Source organism: Mastomys coucha, unplaced genomic scaffold (genome assembly GCF_008632895.1).
Source record: "Mastomys coucha isolate ucsf_1 unplaced genomic scaffold, UCSF_Mcou_1 pScaffold5, whole genome shotgun sequence".
Classification (NCBI taxonomy): domain Eukaryota; kingdom Metazoa; phylum Chordata; class Mammalia; order Rodentia; family Muridae; genus Mastomys; species Mastomys coucha.
In genome coordinates, this window is record NW_022196911.1 from 103,948,214 (window position 1) to 103,968,790 (window position 20,577).

Below are 20,577 nucleotides of genomic sequence, written 5' to 3' on the forward strand. Positions count from 1 at the left end.
ACTGGGGGCAGAGCCTGGCCTGTTGTCCCCCTAACTCTTTTCCCCTCCTGTAGACCACAGCCCTACTTTCTCTAGTGCTTGGATGTAGCGACGTGACCGCGTTCTGCCTGACAGCATGCCAAAGGAGGTCACAACTTCCTGGACCATTCAAACCCAAATCACCTGCTTTCAAGTTCCACCTGCCACAGGGCCACCTCCACAGCCTGGGCTGGAATCTGCATGACTGCATAGACCAGGGCCTGTCTCTACACTACCGGCTGGACTTCATATGGCAAATGAAGTTCTTTTCTCTTCACCATTAACACTTGGGGCTGTTGAGCATATAATTGACCTCTTATGGAATACGTGGAAGGCTAGCATGGAAACTACTGAGCTAACCCAGGGCTGGGTGGGGAGTGTTTGTGTTTTCTTCACACTTTTTTTTTTTTTTTTTTTTTTTTTTTTTTTTTTTTGGTATTTTCGAGACAGGGTTTCTCTGTATAGCCTTGGCTGTCCTGGAACTCACTCTGTAGACCAGGCTGTCCTCAAACTCAGAAATCCGCCTGTCTCTGCCTCCCAATGTGTTTTCTTCTTTTTAGAAATGGATGCATGTGGTCATTGGTGGTGCACACCTTTAATCCCAGCACTTGGCAGGCAGAGGCAGCGGGATCTCTGTGAGTTTGAGCCCAGCCAGTCCTACAAAGCAAGTCTGAAGACAGCCAGGATCATTACACAGAGAAACCTTGACTCAAAAAGCCACAAATAAAAACCAACCAACCAACTGACTGACCAACCAAATAAAACAAATCTCTCTCTCTCTCTCTCTCTCTCTCTCTCTCTCTGTGTGTGTGTGTGTGTGTGTGTGTATGTAGTGGTTCAAATGAGTGCATGTGTACATGGAGACCATCCTCAGAGACTGTGTCCCCATCCTTTGAGGCAGGGTCTCTCCTTGGCCTTGGAGAGCATCTGATTGGCCAGAGATACTCCCATCTCTGCCTTCCCAATACTGAGACTGTCAGAACCAACCATGTTAGGCTAGACATCTTTAAGTGAGCTCTGGGGATCGGACTTAGGTCCTCATGCTTTCAAGGCAGGCACTCTACTGACTGAGCCACCCTGCCACCTCCAGCCCTGAAATTTTATTCTCATTAAGGAACTGTAGCCTTGGTTTCTGTGTTGGTTCTAACAGACCTATCTCTGCAAATTATGGAGGCAGCACTTTCAGCTCAGCTAGACACGTGACCACGTGACTGAAGGAGGTGGTGGCATGTCCCTAAATGCAGGCTGGCACGAGCGTCGGCCCAGGATGACTGCACAGCTTCTGCTGAGACAGGGTTTCCTCCAGGCTAAGAATAAACAGTGGACATGGGCGTTTTGGCGCAAGGTGCTAACTCCAGGCAGAACTGGCTCCAGGCTAGCAACACAGCCAATCTACATTATGGTCACTGGTGGGGCCTGGCAAAAGCCCGAACTCCCCAGGCTGTGGGACCTGATGGCTCAGCACACTCGGGGACATGTGTTTGAAAGAGGGATAAGAAACCAGGACAGAGTTCAGACAGGCTGGGAGAAGGCAGAGGTATGGGAACAACAGATCTCAGTCCCTAGCTTGGTGCCCTTCCCTGGCACCAGGATGCAAGAAGCCTTTGAAGAAGGAAGGAAAGAAAGCACGGTTCGAAAGAGACCAGCAGAGCTAGCCCATCACTCGGGAAGAAAATTCCAGATCACAGTTCTACGAGACAGGAATGGTGCCATGGGATGGCGATGTCCCTGGGCTGTGTGGTGGGCAGAACTAAGGCAAGTCACTAATGCTCTTTCTTTGGGCCTCTGATACCCAGCAAAGGCCACGCCAGGGAGAAGCTGGTGACTCATAGCACAGTTGTCAGAGCCTGTGCAATCTGCCAAGTATAGCTTGGGTGGATGGTCAACCTGGTGCTTCTCTCCCTCTCTCACCCTGCCCCTCCCTGTGCCAAGGGCAGTGGCAGCTGGGCGGCCCTGACTCTGTGGTATGTGGGGGTGCGGAGGCAGTTCAGTCCTTTATCAGCAAAGGGAAGCTTTGCTGGACATTTGTCTCAGCTAGTGTCTCCTTCAAGAAGGCCTCTTGCATCCTGGTCCCAGGAAAGGGCACCATACTAGGAGGCTGCCCCCCTAAACTCTCTGTCCTGGTTACCCAGCCCTCTTTCTTCCCATGTTAGAAGGATACCAAGAAAAAGTGTCCCTGGGAATCCTGAGCTGCCAGTTCCCATGGCCCTGGGGAGTTCAGGGCTTTGCCAAGCCCCACCATTTGCTCAGTTGCTCCCAGCTTATCCGTGGAAAAGCATCTCAATGGTAAAGCACCTGCAGACTAAGCCTGGCCTGGTCCTCAGATTCAAGACAGAGACATCAGTCTTGTCCACATGGTGTCCACCCTCACCCCCTCACCCTCTTTCTCCGGGATGCCCCACATAATTCTTACATTGGGACACTAGACACCCATAAGGACCTCAAAAGAGCAAGTTCCTCACATCCCCACATCAAGAATAGAACATTTTAAAAATGTTTTTATTTAATTAAAAAAAAAAAAGACAGAACTAACAATCCCAAACCATTGATGGGTACAGGGTCACAGGGGCTTAACTGGTGAAACACACATGGGGAGGGGTTGGGACAAAGGGTAGGAAGGTGGGCTCACGTCACATGTCCCTTCAGAGAGGGAGCCAGACCTGAGCCTGTCAGCAGTAGGGTCCAGCTCTACTCCCTTTGTCCCACAGGGAGGGTGAAGCTGGAGACCAGGGTCCCCAGAATGAGGCCGGCAGTCAGTGCGGGCTGGGTCCGCTGAGACCTTCTTCCTGTGTTCTCCCCCCCCGCCCCCCGGTCTCTTTTCTTCCTAACTCCTTTTTGATCCCTGGAGTGGGTCTGTGCACTCTGCCTGGAACCGGACAAGAGGTAGGAGTCATCGGAATACAACTTTTTTATGTGGAATCATGGAAACTTCTGGGACCACAATTGGGATCGTGGCGGTTTGTATAGAAGTTTACCCCCAGGCTGCTCTATTGCCAGAAGAGACATCAGACAGGTCCTGGGTCTCCCTGGGGGCTGGGGCTTCCTTCAACCTCATTAGATGTTATAATGGTGGTAGAGGAGAGGGGAGGGTGGGTGGGGAGGTAGGCAGGGAGAGGGCCTGCAGCGGGGACAGACCACACGTCTTGACATTGGCACTCATTGCTGCACATGCTTGGACACATACTGAAGAGCCAACCTGGCCAGAGGGAATGGTTCTGAGCAAGCACAAAGGAGCCTTGGCATGCTCACATCTCAGCGCACCAGCTCGTAGGCAATTGGCTGGAGCTAGGATATGGGCTGTCTTCTTCCGGTGGTGGGGCGGGGGCAGGAAAGGACAGATGGACCTGCGTCTGAACTCTGAGTTAGCCTAGGGGTGGGGGGTGGGGCTCCATGAGCAGGTGACTGAGGTAAGAATTGGCTTGTCACTTCTAAGTGAGACAGTTACCGGGGTCACAGATGACTGTTCAAAAGTGGATTAAGAAGTCTCAAAAAGTAAGAAACCATTGATCCTTAGAAAGCACGTGTGTTATAGAAAAGAGGGCGAGTTTCACATTCTGGAGAGTTCTTTCTAACCTGGACACACTCATATTTTCTTTTTTGTTCACCTCAAGAGGAAGAGGGGGATCGGTTGGACAAACTGTAGAGGACACAGAACTCATCCTTGCATTCAGGCAAAGATAGAAAGCCCAGCATGGCCCCTTGAGTCAAATGTTCAGCAAGTCCTGGTGTGGACAGAATAAATTATAATGGCAGGAGTTGGGGGGAGATGTTGTTGCTTTTCTTTAGGATAAAGAGGTGAGTACACCTTGCTCTTCTATGGATGTTCTTCAGTATGCCACGATTCATAACCACTTGGAAAATGGATGCTCTTTCTTTCTTCTTTTTGGTCTCTGCTAACTCTCAGGTTTCCCTTTCTTGTACTTAAGCTTGCATGTCTGTTTCAGAACACCAGTTTGGAGGTGGGAGTGTGGCTCCGTGCCCCAGCAGGGCCCTCTGATGCTCAGGGGACCGAGTGGTTCCTCAGGCCAGTGTGGAGGGACAGAGCCAAAGGCCACATCCACACCTTCCATCAGATCTGTGAAATCCTCCAGACCTCCAAGATTAGTCAGTATGTCCTGTACATTCTGAGCTCAGCAGAAACTTCCAGAAGCAGGTAGGAAAGCCAGCAGAGCCTCTGAATTTGCCCTGGAATCCTGATCTCCTGAGGGGGAGAGAAGCCGGCTCCAGGACAGCTCAAGGCTGAAGCACCAGTTAGCCGTAGAGCTTTCCCATCAGGAAGGATGATATTTACAACCATCAGCTCCACCAGGGTGCCAGACAGAGGCTGAGGGAGACACAGAGGGGAATGGAATGAGCTTAGGCTCATGTTGGGCTCCAGGACACAGGAACTTCTGGGCAAGAAACAGCCGATGGGAGCCCAGAGGTCCCAGTGGCTGGAAGAAGCCTTCCTGTGGCCCAGCGCCCGGTGACGGGGGGATGTGTTTGACATCTGGCATGACTGATTTCTTGGTTCCCAAGAGGCAAGCTGATGCAGCTTCTGGAAAATTCTTGGGCCTCTTGAGAAGTTCCAAAACCCAGAGGGCAGCAAAACAGCCTGTCTTGGGAGAAAGTCAGCCTTCCATTTCTACCTTATCCCTGATTCCGATCTCCCACCTTCCCTCACTCTGAGCTAGCCCATGGCATCTTCTGGAAGCCAGGGAGGATTGCACTCAGCTCCAGTTCACTGTCTATAATCTTAAGGGTCACCCTGTTCTGTGTCACACAAACAGCCACCTTGGGGGAGGCCTGTGCTGAGAGGGGTAGGTAGGTCACACGGGAGTTGTCCGCCGGTTCAGCATGCTGACGTGGAAACCCTCTTTTAGGTCCTGTTGGAAGAAGTCATGCATCTGCAGGAAGCCAGCATCCTGGTCCGGACTGTAGCTCGCAGCTGTGGTCACCTTGAGGGGTTCTCTGGATAGCGTGTACATGGACAGCTCACCCATGGGAATGGCTCCGGTGATCTTCAGGCCCACAGGAGATGCATCCCTGGAGGGCGAGGCCTCGGTGGACCTTGAACTGGACCTGGACCGCCGTCGCCGGTACCGGTAGCTCGGCATCCTGGCGTAAGGAGAGGAGGAAGAGGCCTTGAGGAACTCCCGTTTGGTCTTAAACCTCAACTCTTTATTTTTCTCAATGTAAATGTTTACAGCCAGGACGCCCACGGTCTCCGCCACAATAAACGACAGGGCTCCAAAGTAAAAAGACCAGCCATAGTTGTAATGGTTCTTTTTGTCTTCGTCACGTTTGTCACTGGGGTCGCCCGTGTTGCTGGAAATGTAGACGATGATGCCGATGATATTACTGAGGCCTGAAAGAAAGTGGGGTAGGGAGAGAGATGGAGGTTAGACTCATAGCAGGAACAAGAGGATGGAGAACAGGCTGTGGAACATGGGATGGTGACCAGTCTTCTCCTCAATGAATATTTATTTATTATGGTAGTTGATTTATTTTTCTTTTTTGAGACAGCATCTAATGTAGCCCAGGCTTGCCCTGTATTTATGTAACTGAGGATGACCTTAATTCCCCACCTCCCAAGTGTTGGGATTACAAGCATGCACTACCTCAGCTGGCTTGGTAACTAATTCTTTTCTTCTTCCTACCCTCTCTTCATCCCTTCCTCCCTCCCTCCTTTTTTCTTCCCTCTCTTTCCTTTTGAGTGGGCATCATGCAGCCCAGGCTGGCTCAGACACTCCTAGGTATCCGAGGATGGCTTTGAACTCCTGATCCTCTGTTTAAAATACTTATTTTATGTGCATGTGTATTGGTGTTTTGCCTGCATGTCTGTGTACCACTTTCTGCCCAAAAAAGAAGAGGAGGGCATCAGATCCCCTAGAGCTGGAGTTACAGATAGTTGTGATCCACCATGTGTGTATTAGGAATCAAACTTCGGTCCTTTATAAGAGCAGCCAGTGTCCTTAACCAGGGAGCCATCTCTCCTAGTCTGGAACTCTTTTGCCTCTACCTCCCAGGTGCTGGGATTAGAGCCGTGCACCACCACAGTCACTAGTTTCCCCCGCTAAGTCCAGTTACCCTTGGGTGTTCGTTAGAGATACAGCTCCAGCAGAACCTGAAATCTGTGATGGCTCCCTTCCTTAGAGTACTGCAGCATTTGCCTGTAACCCAGCCAACTCCCCAATGTACTTTAATTCATCTCTAGATAGCCTGGAACAGCCAACACCAATGTATGGTAAGAAATGGATGCTATTCTGTCTTTCTTCTTCCAGTCCCTCACCCTGTCTTTACAGGGCAAACCCCCTTGGGTCTTGGCATCCCACAAGGCTTCACATTCTTTCCTTATATCCAACCCAGCCAGCTCCTGACCCTGTTATAGGTTTGGAAAGCGCCCAGCACCCTGTTGCCTGGGTTGTATTTTACACACCTGACCTTTTGATATGAGGTACAATTTTGAATGCCATCAAATTAACCTCTCCAAAGGATGAAATCCGGTGGCGTTTAAAGCATGTACAATGTGTGTGACCCTTTACAATGTGTGAAAACCCATTTGTAATGCTGTCATGCTCTCAAACAAAAACCTCATCCCTGCCCCAGTCCTACACACTGGCCTCTTCAAGTTAACCGCGCAGTGGGATTTCAGACTGCCCTCCCATCAGGATGCACATTCCTGGCCTCGGAGACCACGAGTTCAGGTGCTCCACCATAGCCTCAGCCTCTGTCTGGAGGGGCAGCCCCACCTACCTGCGGCCACAAAGAGGATTCCTGCGCTGAGGACAATATTGTTCTTGCGGCTGTAGATCCTCCCAGCGCCGATGCAGAGCCCTCCAAGCAGGAGCAGGATGGTGCTGAGGATGGGAAAGACACTGGAAGCTCGCACAATGCCTAGGCCAGGAAGGGAACAAAGCAGACATGGGAGTGAGCCCAGCCAGCACCCCCACCACGGCCATAGGTGTCTCTCCAGGAGTCCTGTGGCTGGACCTGGACAAATAGTGGCTCTAGATTGGCTGTTTACTTTCTCAGAAGCCAACTGATCCATAACCATACCTGCCTGGTGGGTCACTGGGCTCTTTTTGGGGTGTGGGCCACAACAGACGAGAGATGTCAGAGTCCCTCGGTGGCACTGGAGAGGCCACAGTAACTAATGCTCTGGAAGGTATGGCATTGATATAACAGCCACATCCCACTAAGCTCTCTCCTGAGTGGTCCCATAGGAACATCAAGAGGCTGGAAGTGGTGTGCTCTAGAGCCAGCTCTGGCCAGTGGTTGGAGAATCAGGCTTAAGCATATTAAGTGGGACTAGGTGTGAGACTGTGTGGGACTGTGCGTTCATAGCCAGATCACTGCACTCTTCAAAGACTTACTTTCCCCACTTGTGAAAAAACGGCTTTAATAGTTAAGTTCCCTCTGCATCTGTGGGCGGTACAGATGTGTTTCCTATAAGGACACCGTGTTTTCTTATATATACATACTCATGATAAAGTTAACGTTTTACATTTTCATTTAATGTTGCTGTTGTGTGGACACATGTACCACAGCCCATGTGTGGATGTTGGAGGACAGGCCTGTGAAGTAAGTTCTTCCGACTTCATGTGGGCTCTGTGACTGTGATCAAACTTAGGTCACCAGGGTCATCCACATAGCAAAGGGCCTTTACCTGGAGCCGCCTTGCCAGTCCACTATGATAAAATCCAATTGACAGATCTGGTATAGAAAGTGACTATAGCAGCTAATAATAAAATCGGACAACTGCAACAATATGCTATAATAAAAGTTAACTTAAAAACCTACAGGTTCTTTATGTCTGGCATGTTCCATTTCATAAGTTTAAATTGCTGTTGCCTAAAACCTCAGAAATTAAAGCCATGAATTAGTGGGGGCCACTGTGCTGTGGTTGGTTTTGTCCTTGTGGGACGATTAGCACAAGGCTGGCTGCAGTAGGCACTTTCACAGTGACTAGTTATGTTTAGCAAGTCACCGCTGGGCCTGGTGACACAGGGAGACGTGCAAGCTCACAACTTGTGGGAGTCACAGAAGAGGTGGCTTCACAGGGCAGAGCACAATAAGATGCTGTCTGTCACACTGTCACACACATAGCAGAACCATGTCTGAATCCTCGTTCTGCCCCTGACCAGCAGGGTTGGAGGCAGGGCCAGGAAGTTCAGTGGCCGCCTGAGGCACCGTTTCATAACTTGGCCACAGTAGTGATACCAAGCTGGAGAGGTTGACTGTGTCCTTTCCCTGTGGATGTGGCTGCCTATGGGGAAAGGTATTACATATGTGTTTAGGGACCCTAGGGGTCTCAAGGTGAGAGCATTCTGGATGAACCCAGGGCTCGATTTCTGTTGCTTTCGGCCACGTGGTTCGTGGATGGTTTGCTGTAACCCCTTAGGAAATGAATGCCCACCAGCACACACAGTAGGCCTCTGGTCCTCAACCTGAGCGTCTGGGTAGATGACAAGGTCAGAGGAAGAGAACAGGATCATGGGAGATGCTCAGAGCTTGGCCTCCTCTGTGTGCTTGCAGTCCTAGAGAAATCTAGTTGCGTGGGCCTTAGTAGTGCTTTGGAGGACTGTGAGTCAGGAAATGCGGGCAGGTGCCCCTCCTGAGCCAGCTGACTGGCTTGGGGCCTTGCAGCCTCTGAAGGCAGTGTTTGTCTTCTTTCTGTACACCCACAGTGTGAGCCCCTGCTCCACAGAGAAGGGATTGTGTGGGGGCATTAAATAAAACTCCTCTCTCGGTCACTTCCTCCCCAACTCCTCTTAGCTTTCTTGTAGTCATGGGGCTCTGGGAGGAGGTTTCCTGTATGCCTCTCAAATGTGCCTCTGAGCCAAGATGGACAACCCTGCCTTGCCTTCTGCAGACCAGTCAGATGGTCCGGAGGGCACACTGGAGCCCTGTGGCTCGGAGACGCCATTCAGGTGAGTCCTGCCAACCCCTGTCTCTTGCTACATGGACTGCAGATGCTCCAGTGTCTTGCCACACGGATCCTGAGAAGCTGAAGTCAGCCATGCCCCGGTGACCACATCCAGCCACGGGGGATGACATATGTCTAGAGGACGGACACTATCTTGTAACTTACTCTAGGCCCCACTGTGAACTCACAGTTGCCTAGACACCAGCACTGTGGTTTGGCACAGGCGTCAGGCATCTAACTAGAAATCCTGAACCTAGGAGGGAGGTGCCAGGCCTGGGACAAGACAGGCAGGGACGTTGGGGACAAGACACACCCAAGAAAGAGACTCTCCACAGGGTGTGAGGTGGTGATGCCCTTAGGTCCCAAGCTGTCAGTGTGCAATGCTCTGAGGCTTCCAGGTACCCACTGCAACTCAAAATGCAAGTCCAGTGTCTCGTAGGAATGTGAGGCTTAGAGTTGATTTGTTTCTTGAATTTTCTAAGATAAGAGTGAGGAGCTGTCTAGCCTTGGGCTTGCTGGGCTGCTGTTTCTCAGGCCTTCCCTCACCACAGAACCTTCTGTGCTCTTCAGATTCCTGTACTCTGACACCACACGGGGGCCAGAGCTGTTTCCATGTCCCTGAATCCCACTTGTTTAGGATGGTGATAAGCCTGTGACAGAGTTACAGTAAATGAATGAAGAAATAGATGACATCATCCTACGAGCCACCAGAGACCGGGAGGATCCCCTCCAGGGATCCTCTACACAGAGACCAGAGGACTGAATACTGGGAATCAGGATAGCCTGGGAGACACAGGTCCCGTGGGCTCAGGGACTATGACCTTCACAGGTCTCCAAGTTGGTATGCAGCTGGCTCCAGGTTTCTTTGTGTCCTGGGGGAAGGTAGAAATCAGTTTTCAGGGACCTATCTCTACAGACACTGATGGACGCACAGTAGCTTGTTATGAACCTGGAGATCTTGTACATTTGAAAACACATCCTTTCTGGGAGAGACAACTGTCATATCGACACTATCACTCTAAGGGACTCCCAGACCCCTGGGTTCCCAGGGGACACTGCTGGTGGGAGGACCTGTGGCATCAGGGCTAAAGCTTTGGACCCTTACTCCGTCCTTCTCTATCCCATCCTGGAGCCCAAGAGGCCAACTTGTACGGACCAAACCATCAAGGCTCCCAACTCTGGCTTTTGGAAGACAGTATCACTCATGGAGATAATTCCCAAGGCTTCTCTCTGCCAAGCTGCAAAATGAAGAAGCTGCCATACTCTTGCCTAGGGGTCTTGGCTCTTGCCAGTCAGCTCTGTCCTTCTAGCTCCCTTTCACAAGCTCTGCATCTCAGAACGGGGAGGATGCCACTCACACCGTAATTTATGCAAGTGGCATTTCTTGAGTCGGGCAGTGTACAATCTCCTCCATCTATGGCCACCCTAAGGGGACCTCATTTACCCCACGTAGAGTGTGGGCCTCCAGTATGTCCAATCAGAGGACAGGAAGACAAAAGGGAAGAAGATAGGGAGGTGGGTTGGAGGCAGGGCTCTGGTCGTATTATTTCAGGTTCTGGGCCTGGCTGGAGCAGCCTGACACGGCCTCAGCTCCATGGGAACCATGCACTGTTCTATTTCATCCGATGACTCATGATCCAAATCCTTTCTTGTAAGGGAAAAAAAAAAGACCCATAATCAGGTGCATGGTGAATTATGCTCTCTCTAAGGACACACTGGTATCGATTCTCTATGTGTGAGGCTGGGCCTGAGCCCCAGGGTGCTTCGAGAAGCAGCTTTGTGTCTTCTGGCTGACGGGGAGGAGGGAATGACACAGAAAGCCCAGCATCCATTTCTAGCCCCTCTCTGGCTGTGGTTTCCTCCTTTCTGGAGGAGAGGGCTCCAGAGGTCCATGGATGAACTCTGGATAGAATTTTAGCAGCAGGGGTAGCCCATCCTTTGGGGTTCAGCATATGGTGTGAGTACCAATGGGGAGGTGTAACTCAGTCACAGGATCATATGGGAACAAGGGCTCAAGGCACTCCATAGGCAGAGGCAGTGGCTACTTAAGTTGTGGCTGAAGGGACTTAGGGCTACCCATCAGAGGAAGCCTTGCCAGCTTCATCACCAACTGTGTGGGATTCTTTTTTTTTTTTTTCTTGGTTTTTTGAGACAGGGTTTCTCTGTGTAGCTCCGGCTGTCCTGGAACTCATTCTGTAGACCAGGCAGCCTTGAACTCAGAAATCCGCCTGCCTCTGCCTCCCAAGTGCTGGGATTAAAGGCGTGTGCCACCATTGCCCGGCTTTTTTTTTTTTTAATTTCAGTTATTTTACTTATTTACATTCCAGTCATTGCCCCCCTCTCAGTCCCCTCCCCCCCCCCAGTTCCTCATCCCATGTGCTCTGCCCCGACCAGGCCTCCTCCCTCCCTGGAGCCTCAAGTCTCTGGAGGATTAAGAGCATCTGCTTTCACTGAGGCCAGACCAGGCAGAGCTCTGCTGTGTGTGCCAGGGGCCTTGGACCAGCCCCTATATGCTCCTGGTTGGTGGCTCCATCTCTGGGAGCTCCCTGGAATCTGGGTTAGTTGAGTCTACTGCTCTTCCTATAGGGCAGCCCTCCCCTTCTTAACTGACAAGATTCCTTGCAGAAGCAGTCAGTAGGTGAGGTAATCCGTACATAGTGCATCTCAGATGCTCCACCCCTCAGGAAGCTGTGGCCTGGGCAGAACCTCTTAGCTTTCGTCAGGTCTGGGCTTTCTAGAGCTCAGGCTGGCCTCAAAGTCACTACACAGCAGAGGGTGACCTTGGCTTCCTGGTTCTCCTGCCTCTACCTCTGAGTATTGATATTATTAGTCTGAACAATAATTATCAGAGAGCTCGTATCTTTTCTTTTTGTAAAATTGGAGACGGGGTCTAGACTCAAATTTACGACATAGCAGGAGATGACCTTGAATTCCTGATCTTCCACACCTCTGGAGCACTGAGATTACAGCCTGTGCCCCCAAGCTGGCCTTAAGCTGTGCTGGCTGAGGATGGAACTCGGACCTTTGTATATGCTAGGCAAGCACTCTACCAACTGAGCTACATCCCCAGTGGAAGTTCCTCCCCTTAACTTCGCTTGCTCCACCAGTGGTCCCCTGAAGCTGTTCCTTACAGCTTGGGCCTCAGTGATCCACTTGATCCAACTGTGCCTACCCTCAAATACACAGCTCATTGGGCCACTCCTGCACTAAGCCCATCCTCTGAGCTCAGGACTTCTAAATAAAAATGCTCACAAGCCCCCAGGGCAAAGAACTGGGGGGCCAAGTCCACAGGGCTCACCTCTCTAGCCTCTCCCTTCCTCCCCCCTCCTCATACAAAGCAGCTGAGGTACTTGTCACTCACGGAGGAGGTACTCGGAGCTGTCATGGTCATAATCATTGTCCTCTGGGAAGTGGTTGATCCGGAAGCAGTGCCCTCTATAGATGCCTGGAGGAAACAAGGGGAAACGCATGCTGTGAATGTCCAGTGGGTTCAGACAACCATTCATTCCAGACATGGAAGCTTTGGGCAGATCCCAGAGGCAGAGAAAAGAGAGGGTGCATCTGAAGTCCCCACTGCTTGGTGTCCCGTGGGGACACAGACACAGACACAGACACAGACACAGACACAGACACAGACACAGACACACACACACACACACACACATGCAGACACACACACACACGCAGACACACACACATGCAGACACACACACACGCAGACACACTCGTAGACACACACACACATACACACACACACACACAGAGGTCTTGCACACTGGGATGAGCCTCAATCAGAGCTGTATCGTTTCTGGTTATGCCTCGACATCTTCAAGGATGAAACAACTCCTCACTGTCAGGACAAAAGGCCCCAAACAGCAGGCAGGATCCCCAGGCCCAAGGGGATAGAAGAGTTGCTGCTTGAAAATTGAGCAGGAATTTGTTCCTTTCCAAGGGGCAGAGGGCCTTTCAGTTGGACTCCCAGAGGCACGAGTTGGGTGATGCTTATACAGTATAGAGTGAATTCCTCCCTCCAAGTGCTAGAATGGACTCAGATTCCAATCCCCTTTGTACTGGCTGGTTTTGTGTGTCAACTAGACAAAGAGAGCTTCACAGAGAAGGGAGCTTCAGTTGAGGAAGTGCCTCCATGAGATCCAGCTGTAAGGCATTTTCTCAATTAGTGATCAAGGGTGGGAGGGCCCATTGCGGGTGGTGCCATCCCTGGGCTGGTAGTCCTGGGTTCTATAAGAAAGCAAGCTGAGCAAGCCAGTCAGGAACATCCCTCCATGGCCTCTGCATCAGCTCCTGCTTCCTGACCTGCTTGGGTTCCAGTCCTGACTTCCTCTGGTGATGAACAGCAGTGTGGAAGTGTAAGCTGAATAAACCCTTTCCTCCCCAACTTGCTTCTTGGTCATGACGTTTTGTGCAGGAATAGAAACCCTGACTAAGACACCCTTAATCCAATTGAAGGTGGAGAGCCAAGAAACTTCCAGAACGGTACAACTATCTCCTGCCCAGATTTTCCTCTCCACCTGGAGAAGTGGTCTTCACAGCATAGAAAAGCAGAATTCCTGGTTTATTCAGTAACTCCAGGACAGGACAGTTCTCCCTTCCAGAATCTTCCATCCATTTTCTCCTAATCATCTGCTGCCCTGCAGCCTGCAAACGCCCATCACTAAACACACCAGCAGAGAGATGGTCACATGGGGGAAGGTCATGCCACTCCATGCCTGTGCCTGCCAACTGCTCAGGCCTACTCAGCCACATGACTCCAGCAGCCGATGGCCGGAGCTCTTCCTCCCTAACCCCCTAACTGGTCAGAGCTGGTCTATTCCCAGCTGTAGCCAGTTCTTCTCTTGAAGCTGCTGCCAAGCATCCTGCTGGCTTCCAGCAGCTCAGCCTGGCTTCAGAGTGGGTGGAGACAGTGGAGGCTGGAAGTGTGCCAGGGGCACATCTGTCTGCCCGTGTGTCCACCTAAGGTCTCCCTGCTGAGCTGGAAGCTTGTCACTCTCCTACCTGGTGACACATGAGCTGCTGACCAGCTGCCCCCTGCCAAGGTTTTCCTCCTCCTCCTCCCTTCAGCTGCTGCTCCAAAGACCTCTGTGCACAGGAGCAGCTCTATGTGCTCCAGACCCCTGGTCAGAGGTGCAGGAGATGGACGGAGAGTCTCGGAGGAGGTATCTTGGGTGGGATGTGTGTTCTGTGGGAATTCCGTTAACCTTGAGTTCCCTCGCCTACGCAGTGGCTCTCATCTCTATTCTCAGCTTTCAGGTCCCTTAGAACCTTAGATGATTCCGGCTAGGCACTGAGGTGGTTCTTGGTCTCTGGGGATGAGTCAGGGAGATTTGCTGCTGGGCCCATAGTTGCCTGTCTTCTATTTCACATGTCCCCGAGTGTCTGAGTCAGTGAGCAAAAAAGGGCAGGAGCTGGTGAAGGAGATGAACTAGCAGAATGGGCTGGATCCAGGATGGCTGCGGGTAGGTAGACTGGCAGGGACTTGAGTGGGCCAAGGACTTCATTCCTAGGACTTGTTCTGGCTGACCCAGAAGCAGCTTTTAAAGGAGTGGGGTGAGCAGAGCTCTCTGGCACTGCCCACCCCCAACACTTCCTTTTTTCCCCTTTTCTTTCTTTCTTTTCTTTCCTTTTCTTTTTTGCCACTTCACAGGTCTAAAGAGAATCACCAAGTCACGCGTGCTTGTTGGAACAAGTCAAATAATAAGAGGTTGGAAAAGAAAACAATCTCTTCAGCTTGACAATCTTGTGGCTGACTTGGCTTTGTGGACTGTCTCCCCACATCCTCCCATGCACACACACACACACACACACACACACACACACACGTGTACCCACACACATGAATACACACACAACTTGCACATACTTGTGTGCATCCATGTACACCCACACACATGTACTCACACATACATGTACACCCACACACATGCACTCACACATGCATGTGCACTCACACACATGCACCCACACATATACACGGGTACCCACCCATATACATGTGCACCCTCACATGAACACAGACACACATATACATGTGCACCCATATATGCAAGAGCACATACATGCACACACACAAATAAGCATGATAATAAAACAATTAAGAGCCATTTCAAAGATAACTTCTGGCCTCTACACATGCTGGTGCTGGTGAGCACACACATATATAACCATAAGCACACATACATAAAGAGGAAGAAGTGATATGTCATGGGGTGACCTTTTCTTGGATTCCTGGTAGCACTTGAGAAAACTAGCAGGCTGTCACATGCAGAGTGGTGACACCGACCTCGTGTGTGATCCAGAACCTTCCATCACAAGGCTCACTTCCAGGTGCCCTTTGTTTTCAGCCACACCCTCCTCCCTGTCCACCCCAGTCTCTCCTGAACCCACAGCCATCACCGTGGGGTTCTCCGTTGTAGTAGCTTTGTCCTTTAAAATATCAACACACGGACTGAATGGCACAGTAATCTTCAGGGGTGGCCTTTTGTACTCCACCCAGTTCTGAGCTTATCTCCCGTGTGTGTGTTGGTGGCTTGCACATTCCATGGCTGGGCAGTGCCACAGCATGGAAACATCATCGTCTGCTAAATCATGACCCATGAGAGAGGTCCACTGTTTCCATCAATACTGCTGCGGGTGTTCATGTTCAGGCCTTGGGAAAAAATAGGTTTATTATCATTCTGAAACAATTGCCCAGGGGTGCAATTGTTGGGTCACATGACAGGAACACTCAGTGTTAAGAAAGACTGTCCTGGCATTCACTCTGTAGACCAGGCTGGTCTTACACACAGACATCTGCTCCAAGCATCCTTCCAATATATTTCACTGTTCCCCATGCTACAGCTAGAAAATTATTTAACCATACTTATGAGTTGATTTCTTTGTCACTGGGGATGGAACCTAGGACTTTGAGCATGCTAAGCAAGTGCTCTGTCACTGACTCATGTCCCATGTCCTTAATTCATTTTAGATAGACTTGCAAACAAAATCTTGTAGTATATCTATCGGTTTGTGTAGCTTTTGTTTGTTTGTTTTGAGACAGGGTCTCACTATGAAACCTTGGCTGGCCTGATCTTACGAGGTAGACCAGGCTGGCCTTCAATGCATAGCTACCCGCCTCTGCCTTGCAAGTGCAGAGGCCAGGCCTGTGACTTTGTTTTTAAAGTGCTAGAAATGGAACACAAAGCTTTGTGAATTAAGCAAAGGCCCTGACACCAAGCAACATCCATAGCCTGTTAACTCATTTTGTGTGGTGTGTGTGTGTGTGTGTGTATGGTGTGTATATCTGTGTGGAGTGTATTTGTGTATCTGTGTGTATAGGGGGTGTGGTATGAGTGTGGGGGGGTATATGTGTGCATGTGTGTGTGGTGTGCATGCACACATGGGTACACATGTGTATAAGTGAATACACATGTGCATGTGTGGAGGCCAGAAGTCAACTTTGGGTGTCCTTCCTCGGGGACTACTGACCTTGCTTTTTGAGGCAGGGTCTCTCACTAACCTGGAATGTGCCAAGTACCCTAGGCTGGCTGGCCTCTGGAAATCTCTGCTTCTCCAGAGCCAGAACTGCAAGTAGCTGTCAACACTCTTGGCTTTTTACTTCAGTGTTGGGGACTGAAGTCAGGAATTTATGCTTGGATAATGTCTTTACCAGCTGAATTATCTCCCCGTGGCTCATTCTTGAGCTCATGATTTGTAGTGGCTGCAGGAATGTCTACATGCCTAGATCTGTCAACTATTTCTTGGAGAAGTAAAGGGGGACCACCATGTCCCCCTCTTTTTGTGGGATAATGATCAAAGGGAATCTGAAGGCACATACCCTTTTCTGGTCCTCCTGCCCCTCCCCTTTGCTCCCCATTTCCATTTCCTTCTCCCTGCTTTTTCACACACCTAGAGAGAGATTAGCATATATTAGCTAATATATTAATTAATATCTATTAAGCTTTGCTGCCCTCAGAGGCATCCTGCAGTCTAACCTGTAGTAGCTATGAAGGCACCCATGCCATCCAGCTTTCCACACTGTGACGTGACTCGGGAGACGAACAATGAATGGCAAGAGAGAAAAGGCTCATTCTGACTCACAGTCAAGACTCCAGTCTGAGGCCCTTTGAGCCTGTGGTCTAGTATTTAGTAGGACATTGTGATGAGAGATGGAGGCTGTGAGGCCCCATTCACTTCCTGGTGGCTGGGAGCAAAGAAAAAGGATCCAAGGTCTCCATCTCTATACATGGGCACACCCCCAATTAACCAAGCTTGTTCCAACCAGCACCACTCTCTAAGGACCCCACTACCTCCCAATAGAGCCACAGGCTGGGGACCAAGCTTTAAAAGCTGAGCCAATGGGGGGAATTCTGGATTTCCTATATAGCAGATCCTTATTTTAAAAGAGGGTCTTGCAGACGAAACCAAGTTGTGGTGAGGTCGTTCAGGGTTTGGAGGGGCCAATCCTAATTCACAGGCGGGGAGCTAGATCCATGACAATCAGTTCTACCCTAGCACTGTCTAAGGAGGGAGTGGGCAATGGAGCAGATGGTCAGCCACTGTTTTTGCCCCTATTGACCAAAAAGGGAAAGAGATTTACTCCCTGACCTCGAAGCTAAGAATCTGAGATATTTTCCCCTACATGTCCTGTTTGGTTAGACATCTCTAGTTTTTGTTTTTTTGTTTTTTTTCTTCACGGTGGCTCCAAGAGCCTTCTTCATTCTCCCTCCCTGTTATGGACAGCTGGGGAAACTTAATGTCCCGAAGCATAGCAACCCAAAGTTGACTTTTGGCCTCTACGAATGTACCCATTTACACATGTGTGAGTCCATTAGAGGCGCACGTGCGCATACACCCATACCCACACCCACACCCACACACACAGCCTAGTCTACACAGCAAGTTCAGGCCAGCCAAAGCTACACAGTGAGCCCCTGTCTCAAAACAAACAAATCAACATCTAGGCTGTATCCTCCTTCTCCAGACCTCTTGCTTCCCTTAATGGGACTGAGGATTCTCATTGCCTCAGTTTCCCTGGGAATTTTTTTTCCCACAGAGTTACCTGTTTATGTGGAGCTCAACAGTTTCAGGCCTGGGGAACCTCACATTTATCTCTGTCAAGTTTAATTTTGTTAGCATTGGCTCAAGGTTCTTAACAGGGAGAAAATTAATGGCCGATGAGAGAAGCAGGAGAGAAAGCTGTTTCCAACTCTTTTTTCAGCGAGACGGAATGCCTCTGGGCTGTCAGCTAAATGACATTGAGGTTCGTCTTAGTGTGTGGTTCATCCTGGGACCCTGGAATGACCCCTCGACAAGAATCCAGAGACACTAGGAGCAGGGCACTCACAAGAACACAGTGGCCCCCTGGAAGATCAGGAAGCTACTCGAGTAAGAGTTTGTGAGTCACGTGGCCCCAGGTGAGTTATGACGTCATCTGTAAAACTCAGGAAGGGGCCAGAGGGGCTGCTCCTGCTTGATTTCCATGGCTTCCTGTGGGGATGTGCATACATGTCAGTGTGTACATAGGTATCCACTCATCTCCTTCCACGAGCCACTTTTCCTAAATGTGTGTGCATGTATGCATGCATGTATCCATGTATGTGTACATATACACATATACATATAGACATGTAGATATACAATATGCACATACATACACACATACATACTGACATAGGAAGTATCTGGAAAGAAATTTCCTAACATATGTCCTCTGTTATATTTCTGGGTAATATTTCTAGGATTATGAGTGAGCTAAGTTTGTGAATTCCTTTGTGTTGCCTGAACTTTCTGCCATGCCTGTAAACAAACCACAAAGGCTCATTTAAGAGGCTAGAACCTTTCACTGTAAGAGAAAACATGGTGATGGAGGTGTATCTGAAATGACCATAGATGCCCTGGCTATGGAAGCTGGTGAATCAGGCAAAAACTGTGGTGGTAAGTGTGTGTGTGTGACTGTATGTGTAGTGTGTGACTGTGTTTCTGTGTGACAGTCTATGTGTGTATAGGGGTGTGTATGTGTATGTGAGTGTATGTGTAGGTGGGCATGTGTGAGTGTGTGTGTGGTGTGTGGTGAGAGAGTGTGTGATGTGTGTGTGTGAGTGTATGTGTAGGTGTGTGCATGTGTGTGTGAGTGTACGTGCAGTGGCATGGGGTAGCCTGTCCTTCCATGATCCTTCTGAAGGTCATACCTCAGGGCTATGCCGTCACAGAGAGCCTGGGTGACCCATCCCATGGACTCAAGGGATTCCAGAGACAAGACTTTCAGTACAAAAGCTGGGTAGTTAGTCACTCTTTGAGTCATTTGAAGGATGTTGGCACCTGGCACCAGCCTTGGTGAGAGGCACCTTAGCAGCCCATTCTAATTAAGGGAATCCCAGGGAACAGAATGCCAGCTGCTGTCTTAATAATAACAGTGATCATTCATAAAATCCTTTATCTCCTGCATAGCCTTTCCCAGGTAGGACGCCACTGGAGCCCCGCAAGCATCAACAGTAGCTAGGAGGGCCTACCTGGAGCATACAGACACCCTCCTGCCCACCTTAAGTCTGCCGCAGCCATCAGCCTTGTGTACATCCCCTGTCCACTCCGAGACTCGGCTGCACCAATTATTTCTTGCCTTTTGCTCGCAGCCATGGGTAGGTTGCCTGGGGGGGAGCAGCTCTGCCAGTATCCCTAGTTACCCACCCAGTAAACTTTGTGCAGGGGAGGACAGGATGGGAGCAGGAAGAGAAACAATTCCAGTCTCTGTCCCTTGGGCACCGGTTCTGTGGTCCATTCTAAATGACTTCTGGGAAGCTGAGGCCAGGGCCACCTTTGGGATGTGTACTACTTGTAGACAAAGCTGGGCTTGGGCTTAGGTCAAAGCTGATGTGCTGTATGGATTCTGTGCACTAGCCTGTTGCCTCTCTATACCAAGGCTCCTTTGGAGATGGAGGGAGAAGCCTTGGAGAGGTCTAAAGGTGTTCTTGCACAAGCCCACTGCAGAGGCCCAAGGGTGGAGCCACTAGGTGTTTATACACACATTTTATCAGATGTTGGAAAGCTGTGTGCTTGGCAGAGTAGCTGCATGGATGCATGTGCATCTCTTTGCTGACTCTTGGCTCCTTGTCGAACGCTCTACCCCACTACCCTGAAGTTGCCTCCATCTACAGGGAGAGTAGGCAGCATGGGTACCAGGCGAGCTTGAGAGAGACAGCTCCCTGACTGTGAAGCTGGGGTTGGGGGCAGTGTCTAAGTCTTGGGATGAAAGCCAGCTCCATATTTGCCAGGGAGGGTGGTGCAGGGTTGAGGAGCACTAAAGGCTTAGTGTAAACGGAGTACAGAAGAGGCCGGTCAAGGGCAGTGCTCTGTAGGACGTGCCTGTTCATTCACAAGCCATTCGTTTTCCCCGCCTCAACACACATTCATTCCATCCTATTCATTCCTTAATGCCATTTTCATTTCCTTCTCATCACTCACTCACTCGTTCATCACTCCTCAGCTGTGGTGTGTGTGTATGAATATATGTGTTATATTCAAAGGTGCGTGCACATGTATGTATGCGTATCTATGTATATATGTGTTATATTCAAAGGTGTGTGCACATGTATGTATGTGTATGTATGTATGTCTATATGTGACATATTCAAAGGTGTGTGTGCACATGTATGTATGTG

General features: G+C 50.1%; 1 protein-coding gene across 1 annotated transcript in view; it reads right to left on the minus strand.

Moving 5' to 3' along the window:
* Positions 1-3,404: 3,404 nt before the first annotated feature.
* Cacng4 (calcium voltage-gated channel auxiliary subunit gamma 4) overlaps positions 3,405-20,577 on the minus strand; it is a 59,507-nt gene continuing 42,334 nt past the window's right edge. Inside the window, exons 2-4 of the mRNA XM_031350883.1 lie at positions 12,288-12,371; positions 6,754-6,894; positions 3,405-5,365 (exon numbers count right to left, since the gene is read on the minus strand). Of these exons, the coding sequence (XP_031206743.1) occupies positions 4,827-5,365; positions 6,754-6,894; positions 12,288-12,371 (764 nt within the window). The 3' untranslated portion in view covers positions 3,405-4,826. The remainder of the gene's footprint in view (positions 5,366-6,753; positions 6,895-12,287; positions 12,372-20,577) is intronic.